Consider the following 12,378-nt stretch of genomic DNA (forward strand, 5'->3'; position numbering starts at 1 on the left):
AGCCGGTTACTTCGCTGTCGCTGTTCGGTACCTGTTCCTCCACGGCGCTCGTTCCTGATCTGCCATAACAGCTGACTCGGTTTCTTTTGACTCAGTTGTTTCTTGATAAGAAACATCTGTCGAATTAATAATGACAGTACAACATTCATCAATAGTATGTCCTGTACTTGTTATTATTTTACTATATCGGGATGTAATTTACAGCGCTGTTATTCATATTAGTAGAATGAGGGGGGGGGGGGTATGCAAAGTCTATAATTGTCTGAAGGGTTATTATTATATGGTTGAAAGAATCTGTAAATAAACCATGAAAAAAATAAGGCAAGGCAATTCGACCTCGCAGTGAATGTTGACGGCCGGAAACAGTCGTAACCGAGGCTGCTTGTCTCCCTTGAAACGTTTATTACACATTCTGGGTACATGAAGCCTTGTATCCGAAAATTCCAAATATATAATTGGTTTCTTATTAAATAAATATAATCGAAAATAAAAACAAATACTGACCTACATATTTGGTTTAAATCTACTGTAGTCAAATATGAACTGCGAGCCGCACCACCAAGACCAGATGTGAAGCAACTCGATGGTGATTTTCCTATGAAAGTGTCTCAACATGGGCAGGAATATATCCCCTATCTGATGGTGGACAGCTCACAATAATGAACGAAAGAGACTTTAGTTGGTAGGACCTGACAATGTGAGTTTCGGCCTAAACCTAAAAGCCATCGTTCAGCATCGGGCACGTCGGATATGCAACAACCGCAGTACAGCTCTGTAGCCGAATTGCGTGATGGCGCCGTAGTTGTTGAACTCCAACACATACATTCTACTTATTACCTATAAACAAATTTACAAACACTTAGCTTTGCAAATAAAAATCATTTGTGTACATTTGGATATTTTTCTACTCTAAAACAATATTTTATCATTATATATTTAATTAAAATTACATAATTATATGATACTAAAATACAATAAATAAAATACGAATAGAACTCCCAATTGGAATTATTTTTGTATAATTAATTCTGTCACGAGTTTCTCAAAGATTTGTAAATATGACACGTTATTTAAAATGTGTTTTCGAATGTACACAATGTAATAGCTGAGTATTTACCAACTGCGCTGATGTAGGTCGAGCGCGGTGGGTGTAGGGTGAGAGTTCAGTGACCCCATGACCTAGCTACGACAGGGGTCAACGACACCAACCCCCACCCCTCCACCCACACATGACGTACCCTGTACACTTGTATCGACTGCTTAGTACACAACGCTCACCCGCTATTTGCAAACTTGTGCAATTCCCTTTGTCTGCAAGCCAATACTCTCTCTTTGTTGTTAAGTGTGCCTGGAAGGGTCTAATTGGGGAAAACACTCATATTAACGGGGATGAAAGCACAATAGCCGGGATCGAGTATTGGTTTAGTATGTATACCCTCAAAAGTAGGGTGGTTTCAAATTAGGGGTTCATTTTAAATGGTTTTGTAGCTGTAGTAGGGTCGGAAGTACTTTGATTGTCATATGTTTAAATCGCCATGAAGGTTGTTATTTATTTTCCCTTTTAGGTCTATTTTATTTTGTACGTTGTAATATATACATTCAACGTTAAATGCATATTAACATTACGGTCTGTTTAAAAAAAAAAAACTTACTTTAAATAGGACCTTCTAACTAAAAATCTAATACAAATACGAATTCATATTGGGTGTATTTTTGTTAAGCCATTGAATAAATTGATAAACCAATATAATGAGTGCTACGACAACGTTGTGTTACAATGCACACGCGTTTGCAAATGTTTTACAACAACTCACAGTTAATCAATCCAACCATGTGTTGTATTGACAGACTTTTAAAATCCAAATCCAAACACACTGTTATCCATGCATAACATAGTCGAATGTTTGCAAACATCGATATTCCATGTAATTATAGACTAACAATATTATCTATCTATAAACCTGATGCAGTAACATTAATTAGTAGCAAGTATTGGTAATTGGGGGGAAGGTGCGTTACCACCCCACAATGTCCTTGACCGAGCGAGCGTTGAACCCCCCCCCCCCCCGCTACACCACCAGGGGGATGCTGGGTCCGTCATGTGCGGGGGCTGAACTTTGCAGAGGTTAACGTTCATTAATCTCATATTGACGTTAATTGTACATTTGGCCAATATTAACATGGTTCGGTTCCGTTCTGAATATGTTATTTCATTTCTAAAATGTACTTGTTTTTGCCTCGATATTTTTCAATTCGATATTTATTTGGTACAGTACATCCAACATGAGCTGCTTGGTGTATTCCTAAAACAACATTTTAATCTAAGCAACAATATTATTTTAATAATATCATTCAATTTCATGGTTGTAAGAGGAAATTAAAAAATATAAATTCACTATTGTCTCTTACCATTATTAATTATAAACCAATTATCCTGAACTACAACGATTAAATTACAAACAATAACTTACACCTAACTTCTCCTGACTTCTTATAAATACCTCTACACGCCTCTGGTGGGATTGGTGTGATGACTCTATATTTTTATGTGAAATACCAAAAGTTGTCTTTAAGTAAAATTATTCATAAATAAAGATTCGAAACTTTGATTAATGGGTGTTTTAAACGAATTAAACAAACAATATTTTGAACAATAAGTCAATTACTCAAACTTTTCACTCCAAGTTTAATTAAAATGTATGGTAAATTATCTCCCTATAAAATTAGTCGTAATCCTATAAACATATATTTGTTGTGTATTGGTGAGGGGGTGAGGGGTGGGGGGTTGGGAGCACGGTTGACCTTGTTGTTCGCCGACCTGGGGGTTGTTCACCTAGGGGGCGCCTGCGCAGTAGGGGGGTCAAAGCCCTCAACTCCCCCGCTCTACTCCTACACTTACAACCCTCAGTGTACAGGGTTAGATAGCATGGGTCGTCAGCAAGATCAGGATATACATCTGATAACAGGTAGGCCTTCCGTCAACATCTCTACTACACTCTACACACAGTGTTTGTTGTATTTGCCGGTGATTTCTTCCTTGGTATTTTTACTTCAGGGCATTTTAGTTGATGCTTCTGTAAATCATTTATTAAATTTAATTTTGTAAAATGTTGTTATGATAAATTATGTAGGCTATCATTGATTGCAATGTCATCGTACCTAGGGTTGGTATAGCACATTGAATAAACTAACCTATATTTTCTAGTTTTTTTTTTTAGGAATAAATTTCAATGATTTTCAATATTACTATTGTATTTGCATATAATGCTTTTGTTTCACACACGTTTAGTTAACAGTTAAGTTTACTCTATAGCTGGCCTTGGCTTAGCAGTTGTACAAACTCACATGATTCTAGTGACGCGACCTACAGGTGTTGCGCTCACTACTGTTTTGTTGTACACCAAGAATTTGTAACAAATTAGCACATACATAATTTTAATTTGATTCAAATTATCTCTCTTTCGTAAAAAAATTAAATATGTATCATTCTAAAAATGTAGGCATTTGTTATGCATTTTTCTTATTGCAATACGCACCATAATATGAAGGGTTTCATTCAATCAGTACAAGAATTACAGTATGCAAATAAAATAAATATATCTAAAGATAGTTTTAATGATTGACTTAATCGTTCTCACTCTCGAAACACGTAGGTTAGAAAATAATATATTTATACTGAGAGTGATTTGCTTGAATATTTCCCAAATATGTGTATGTAGTAAACAATAAAGGAAAATGTTGGTCCTGTTATTAGAAATGTATTATATATTCCTTCGTATTATATATTCGTAATAAAACACAAGCCAACGATGAAAAGTTTACAAATTATTTTAAATAGATACGCTCAGAAATACCCTGGCTTGTTAGCCTCCCTATTTAGATTGCCCCCCCCCCTCCTACAATGCTGTAGGCTCAGTGAAGGTTGCATAAGCAGCAGCGAAGGTGATGTCCCAGTTAGCTGAGGGTTCAACGCGCGGCAACCGTGTCACTGGACCGATACGTCTACTGTACATTGTACACCGTACATGATGTGTAAAGTCACTGGACCGATACGTCTACTGTACATTGTACACTGTACATGATGTGTAAAGTCACTGGACCGATACGTCTACTGTACATTGTACACTGTACATGATGTGTAAAGTCACTGGACCGATACGTCTACTGTACATTGTACACTGTACATGATGTGTAAAGTCACTGACTGTACACTGTACATGATGTGTAAAGTCACTGTACATTATGTGTACAGTCACTGGACCGATACGTCTACTGTACATTGTACACTGTACATGATGTGTAAAGTCACTGGACCGATACGTCTACTGTACATTGTACACTGTACATGATGTGTAAAGTCACTGGACCGATACGTCTACTGTACATTGTACACTGTACATGATGTGTAAAGTCACTGACTGTACACTGTACATGATGTGTAAAGTCACTGTACATTATGTGTACAGTCACTGGACCGATACGTCTACTGTACATTGTACACTGTACATTATGTGTAAAGTCACTGTACATTATGTGTACAGTCACAACCCCGATACGTTTACTGTTGTGAACACTCTACATGATGTGTACAGTCACTGTACTGTACACTGTACATTATGTGTACAGTCACTGGACCGATATGTCTACTGTTCTGTACATTATGTGTACGGCCACTTTACTGTTACGTACTGTACTTTACAAGGTACATAAATTTACACCTGTGTACAGCTATTTTGCATTATTTACAACGTCTCTTAATGTTTGAAACATTTGGCCAGATCTATATTTAGGGCCAATCAGTGGTGCCTTATCATCCACTAAAACTATCGTGGAAATAGTTATAATTTGTTTTATCATCCACTCTTCATAAATTTGTATACCCCTTCAAAGGTTTAATTCAATATGCAATGACGTATGAATAAAGTTATCAGTCAGATACCTAACGTTTTTAACCTAAATATACATCACATTATCTGGTAACTGACATTATACAATTTATCCTTAGCCGTGATCAACCCAGTTCAAACCTAGTGTTGGTTGGTGATGTTAGTGGCAAATATCAGAACGGGAGCGAGACCGAACCTTGACCTGTATCAGGGGTGGATGAACTGTGCGACCTCGCGCTACTGCCGCTGGTAGTTCCGCCGCGCTCTCACAGGCAGCGCTAGTGTCGATGTTGTACAGTACCGCTACTAGTGGCGATTTCATCAACTGTTGCTGTATTGTTAACACGATGTATCGTTATAATGTAGGTAGATCGTTTCATGGGGATGGCATGATCGTTCATTTTATAAAAAGCTAAAACTAGAAACAAAAATATGGAAAACTTTAGTAAATATTCCTAAACCAAGTTCTTGCACACCCAAATAATTTACTTTTGTATCCTTTTAAACACATACATTCAAATTGGAATTTACTTGTAAGTTTAAAAGATTAACATAACAGAAACCCTCATTTTAAATTAACCAAATACTACGATAATTCATATTCGATCAAGTCCTGCCATTAGACAAATTTGATCATTGTCATGATTTATATGAATTTCAAAAGTTTTCTTAGTTACACTCATTGATTGTACCAACAAGAAATTAGTTCAAATTGCAATCAAATAATAAAATCTATATGAAATTAATGCAACAGCCAACTTTTTAAAAACAATAATAACATATCTATCTCTTGCAAGCTTCAAATAGTCCCATGTTCCTATTCAATAAAACTATTTTTGACTATTACTCATTCTGAAATTGACGTATATAATTTAATTTTTTAAATTAAAACCTTGTGACGTGAGCGGCAAGGTGGAAATGAAGATGACGCACTACAGGTCTGTGAGCGACTGAGGGTAGTTGTGATGGGAAGGGGGCGAAGGGAGGTTACCCGTGGCGAGCCGCGAGACTGACCACGTGATAGTTCCGAAATAGAAAACATCCCTTACACAAGACACTGCTACTGCTCCATCACGCATCCTTACACATACGGGTTGAATGGAACTAAAATTTCTCATTGTGGAAGTGATAGTGAATTAATGTGACTAGACAAGAAACTATAGTACATAGTTCATCCAACATTAATAGCGACAATTAAAAAAAATGGTATGGTGAAATAGTGACATGGTATTTGTTGTTAATTGGGTCATGACTTGTTTAAAATTTCATCTGAATTAATTACTAATTTTTCTTTTGTTGTCAGGGAAATATTTTCGTTGGAAATTCCAACTACTAATGTTGTAAATTAATAATTGGTTAATATATTTTTCCTCATTTTTTGTTAAACCAAATTAAGTAGCAGTTGTATACACTTGACTGGATTGCAGATGCGTATAAACTTGCACTTCTATGTTTGTGGCATCGCCTAGTAACAGTATATACTGTTTACGAACGTGTGCGAATCACGTACAAGCGTGACCTATCTCACGGTACCGGTGGGGGGGGGGAGGGAGGGGGCATGTGACTGGCGGAGTCTCGTGGTGTATACACGTGGGGTAGCTACCCCTATATCGCCGACTCTGGGATCCGCGCGACCACTCGTACCATGTCTACCCGCAGTGTACCACTACCACTGCCTCTACTGTTGCCGGGTATGTTCCGCTGTATCCGCTTCCGCTTCGTCACCAACCCCAGAGGTACTTATGGTGCTTAAGAAATCATTTTTAGTTTTGGTTCCATGTATGCTTTATTAATCGATTTTATATGCATAATTTTTTATTGCTGTTTGTTAAAAATTTACTTAATCTTGTAAATATGCGAGCACCCCTTTATACTTTTTAGAATTTTTATCCTGTAATTTTACTTCAATAAATAATAACAGATCATGATTCGAATATCTTCGTAACAATAATCGTCCATATACCTAATACAATAAGGGGGTTCTCTCCCTTTTTCGCCCGTCCTATTTAACCGATTTTTATGATCAAGGTGTCAGTTTAAGGCTAATGATCAAGCGGAGGGATGAATGGACTAGAAGGGTAGTTTCTGGTCATCGCCCCTTAGCAAATGAGTTTACATTCAAAGATCCAGTGATGCTGAGCAACTTACTTTATAACAGTTTTAAATCTGAATTATAATTTAAAACAGCTGATCCTTCAGTCTGGTGTTTAATCACAGCAAGATATAAGACAAGAGACGAAAGGTTTATGAAAATAGTTTTCAATAGCTTAAACTACTTTTCGTAATTATCTTAGCTTAAATAGGAAAATTGCTCATTGTGGTATGGTTTTACAATCAACAGATTTAATTGATTGTAAATTAATTATTTTATTCACTTAATAACTGTGTTAAAAACTTATATCTGAGTAGTTTTCAGGATATTTTAAAATTAATATCTCACGTCCAGTAATCAGAACACTGGCGCCGCGCACGGCCTGGTGGACAAGCAAGGAACTACAACAGCTGGCGGACCTTCATTTAGTTGAAGCGATCTCCACTAGGACGCGCTCGTGGGCTAAAGCAACTGATATTCAATTAAACTTGTATAAAAAATACGTAAACATTAGTCTTTCCTTCATATTTCAACTAAAACTAATGTTGATATTATGTGAGCGTAGAAGAAAACAAGAGAAGAAAAGTTACGGATATTATTTGCCCCTTTACATTAGCCCTTATAGTAGGTTTGTCTGTGTTCATATTTAAATTTATGTTCATAATTAAGGATGGTCTATCTAATGCTTTCAAATACTCAAAAATTCCCGTGGGCACGTTTTTTAATTTTTTTTTTTTTATATTCGACATTTTTCCATTTTCAATTTTTCTTTTCTTAATTAAAAACATGCTTATTGATTCCTCAGAAATACGCGTGCTTACATTACTTTATCGGCATTAATTGATTTATGGGAGCATTTATATGGATTGTCTGGTAAGGTATTGACCACACCACCCCGTGTTACATACCTAGACCGCGGTCATGTCGCAAGCCTTATCCAGGTCATGGCGGTATGGGGACAACGTCCGCGCAGCCTCCACCACAAGGCTCCCTACCCCTTACCTGCCTTTCTAAACTTATAGCCAAAATATGTCCTTCTCTCAACTTGATCGGCGTTCAGATGATTAGATGACTACATACTGCAGATAAGTTTATTCTGTTGTTATCCAAGTTTGGGTTTTAATTATTCTAACATATACAAACAATTCCAGTAGCAGGACACATACTCGTGACCTATTTCTACATACGACTTATGGTTGTTCCGTGTAAACAGAATTGAGTAGAATCGGACGAAAGCAGTGCATTGATATTTGTTCAGTATTGTTTTTATATACATCAATTTTTGATGAATAAATTTGTTCATGACTCGCGAGCTAAGTCTAATCTAAAACTTGATGAATAATCCAAACATCTTATTTATTGTTCGGTAAAACACTATTTATTACGCTAATAATGATTAAATTACCTAATCTTTGACGTTATCACTAATCAAAATTAAGGCAATAACAATATTTTTCTTACAGGATATATGTTGGTATACTATACTACTAAAAGTTGAATTGATGTAAAGTATCCTCTCTACCTCTGCTCTGTGACATTACGGCAAGTGTAGGCCTACGCTTCGCTCGACGCCCTCTTCTTATCATCAAATTTAATTAGCTAATAAACAGATTCGCATCGCGACGTATTGTTTGTGTGTACGCAGACAAAGCGGACCGTTAGCCATTGTGGCGTCGCAGACGTACGGCCATCGACCTCACGCAAGTGCGGAAATGACGTCACAACAATGCCGCCAGCGTTGCCAACCTAGCAACGTCACACGTGTGTATCAACAGGCGGCATACACACAAGTGTATAATATAAAACAAAATTTTAAATGTTGAATTTCAACTATATTTTCGATCGTACTCTAATCCACTATAATTTAGGTACTGGAACCAAAACATATACTTCTTAATTGTAACTAAATAAAATAAAAAACTTTTAGTAATTTTCGTGTTGTTGCGGATGAGGGAAGATCTCTCTCGGGATTGAAATTCGTCTTGACTTAAACGGTTCATAGAATCTTATCTATATAATAATGTATGTTATGAAAATACTGCAAAGGAAAACATTAATTGTTAGTTTCCTTCTTATTTTAAATAACATGACAGACATGCCTTTATAATATGTAACTAACATCTGAGACTTACTTACATCTGAGACACAACAACAACAGAACAATTTTCAAATATTATCACATTATTCGATCTCGAAAGTTGAGCGACTTCTGTACGTCGTCAATTGTATGCCCTCGAACTATCTACGTTTATTGCAGTTTAAAGTGTATAAAATATTAAAGTACACGAGATATGGAGGTTGTTGCCTAAAGTGCATGGTTGTGAGGTCAGTGCACTCCATGCAGGTCGCTCGTCTCTCGCAGTCCTGTACACTGCATCAACCACCTGACTCTGACTGCAGTGAGGCACATAGGTTGACATATCACGTGGCATTTACATTCAGGCAATTTTCGTGAAATACGTGTTAATCTAATTCAAAACCTCCTACACAGTATAATATAATTTTATATAATCGTATAAGTCTTTAGATCCATGTCACGTTGCCAAATATTAATCCGGCTAAGTGAAAATAATCACGAACCGATTTAAAAATCATGTACCATTTAGTTGGAAGTAGGTTTCCTTTATCATATAAATCCTAGAGGGGAAAATAAATTTAGAGAATAACTAGGGATAAACTTAGAGCATGTCACATTTGGAAAACTAATCTAAAATTCCATTTTACATCATGACGTCGTGTAAAGAATAACTTTGATACAGAAGGGTAAGAAAAATCACGGTAGTTGTTAAGTGGTTACATTTATATATAAAACAAATTCTCACACATTGGTTTTTTAATGTAGGTAATTGATAACTTCAGTCTATCAGTTTGATGTGATTGTCCAAAACCTACATAGCGTGTTATAGATAATATATTTGTTATAAATCAGCGTGTTTCATAATAACAACCTCCCTTTTATATGTCATTTACACGCGATGATAACATCACGAGGTCATCGCTCTTGCTATCACTTGAGCCTCGCTCGGTTCACTTCGGCTGTCTTCGGCAAACTCCGGCCTGCAACGGTTACCTTCGGGCCCGGTCGTTCAACCTATTGTTGCGTAGCCTTGCCCTCAAATATCCAACTTGTTTGCGATTTTTCGCGTTCACATAAGTCGATGGCTTAGTAAATATTTAACAAATAACTAAAAATAACTTTTTAAATATTTTAAGTATATTCACATAGCTAAATTATTATCTCAGTGTTTCTACTTAAAAATCTTCAGCTCCGTCTGCGCTCCCAAGAAAGTTGTAGTGTAACATGTACCGCTTATTGTTGTCTTGGTTTTTAATTTGCTTTCCGTTTATGCCATAACAATAAATTATGACCAAAATATTAAATACAATAGGTACTGAGTTTGATGATTAGGGGGAGTGAAATGAATCACAGGAATTTCTTTTAAAAATCCAAACTTTTCAAAGAAAGCAAGAATTGGACTAAGTAAAATTAACTAAACAATTTACTATACTGTATATAAAAAATGATTGTTATTGTGCCGAGAAGGACTAGATTTTCTTTTTCTGATATGACATAAATTATTATTTTACTAGAAATCATGAATATGTAGTAGGCACAGTTTCGCAATACAGTATTTGTTTTATGACGATGGTTCGTACCAGTAACAAATATTGATTTACGATATAATTATAATTGCTAATTTGGCCTTAGGTTAACACCTTTTAACGTGTTCTAAACCATTTATGTTTATCCTCGATCGGTTACATATAACCAGTGCTGCATGACGCCATGTTGGTCTGTTGTCGATCGACTGATTCTTCACTTCACTTTTCTTGCCCTGACCTAACCCAAACTCTTGTATAACCGCTTTCTACCATTCCTCGCCCACTGCTTTCCCCCACCTTTCTCCTCCTCTCTTTCTCATCCATGTCGTGTTTACTGATCACGTAACGTCTGTCAGCAACATACGTGTTTGACTGTAAACATGTTTTATCTAAAAAGAAAATGCCTGTAGCATAGTAAGTTATTTTACATTTATCAGTAAAACATTTTCGTCTATTAAATTTATTTTAAATTAAATCCGTCGTAATATCGTAATTTTACAAACAACTAATAAAATCACTAATTTCTTGTGACTATATTGACTATTCTAAAGTTTATTTTCTTATTGTTATAGCACAATCAATATCCTGTGTTCTTTGGTTATCTTTTATTAAATAACTTCTTAATCAGCATATAACGTGTTATTAATTTTACGGAAAGTAAATAAAAATACGTATAATAACACTTGAAACATGTATTTACACTTAGTGTATGTATACTATTTTATAAGACGGTAAATGTGTTAAATTTTGGCAGTGGTGATCAAATTCGATTGGACACTCCAATAGTCATCAGACCAATAGGCGAATGATGACCTTATATACATAAACGGCCTTATATAAACCTTATATAAACGAATAGTTTGTTTATTTATAATTTCGACATATAACTTTACATACAGTACTCATATTTCTCGAAAGGGCGTTATTTGGTTTGCCATTGTAATACAATACAATGAGTTGGAGTTATAGAGCCTTTTCAAGTTTGTAGAACCTCTGTTCGAAAAAAAGCGAATACTTTACCGTAGGCTACCCATTATACTCTAATGCATATGATATTGTATTTATATGCCAGAAGAGTAGGCCTACGGTTGTCATCCATGCAGCTAATCTTACAAGTTCATGTGAACTGACGAAAGATGTATAAAAGAAAACTACAAAAAACTCATAAACTGGACGTTGTTTTTGTCATAAAGAAGACTGTTGATGTGCTCTTTTACCTCGATAAAAATGAAAACGTATTATTTATGCACTCATAACGTAATTAGAATAAATCGTAATTGAAATAGCATTTGTGTCACACACAGCTAGATACAGTTTCCATATTTCCATACAAATGATAGGCTGGCCAGCGGCTAGTAGTAAGACTATTGACCTTACATTCGTACGTCGACCTGTCGCATGCTCGTTTGTCTACTTCAGGTCAGACATGAGTGTCCAATAAAAATATAACTCGTAGTACTGCCGTGCAAAGGGTGGTCTGAAACAACCATTTGGTTTCTTGAAGTGTCAATGTATTTGTTACATAATTGTAGTTTTTCGTTTTAAATCTTTCTTCGAGCAGTTTCGTCTTTTACTGTTCAGGTGGAATTATTTGATATTTTTGCGTACTGTAATTTTAATAACCATCCAAATTGACAATTAATAACTTTACATTCGTACGTCGACCTGTCGCATGCTCGTTTGTCTACTTCAGGTCAGACATGAGTGTCCAATAAAAATATAACTCGTAGTACTGCCGTGCAAAGGGTGGTCTGAAACAACCATTTGGTTTCTTGAAGTGTCAATGTATTTGTTACA

At 35.9% G+C, this 12,378-nt stretch overlaps 1 protein-coding gene across 3 annotated transcripts in view; it reads left to right on the top strand.

The window, feature by feature from the left end:
• Positions 1-12,378, top strand: part of LOC129000068 (nuclear hormone receptor E75-like) — a 101,250-nt gene that overhangs the window by 60,684 nt on the left and 28,188 nt on the right. Inside the window, exon 1 of one of the 3 annotated variants that reach the window (XM_054427203.1) lies at positions 6,551-6,622. The exons of the other annotated variants lie outside the window; for them this stretch is intronic. Within the exon in view, the coding sequence (XP_054283178.1) occupies positions 6,580-6,622 (43 nt within the window). The 5' untranslated portion in view covers positions 6,551-6,579. Of the gene's footprint in view, positions 1-6,550; positions 6,623-12,378 lie in introns of those variants that run through there. 3 annotated transcript variants of the gene reach the window in all.

The sequence above is a fragment of the Macrosteles quadrilineatus genome, unplaced genomic scaffold (assembly GCF_028750875.1).
Source record: "Macrosteles quadrilineatus isolate MER2022 unplaced genomic scaffold, UCM_ALF_1.0 Scaffold_1__1_contigs__length_201487025, whole genome shotgun sequence".
NCBI lineage: Eukaryota > Metazoa > Arthropoda > Insecta > Hemiptera > Cicadellidae > Macrosteles > Macrosteles quadrilineatus.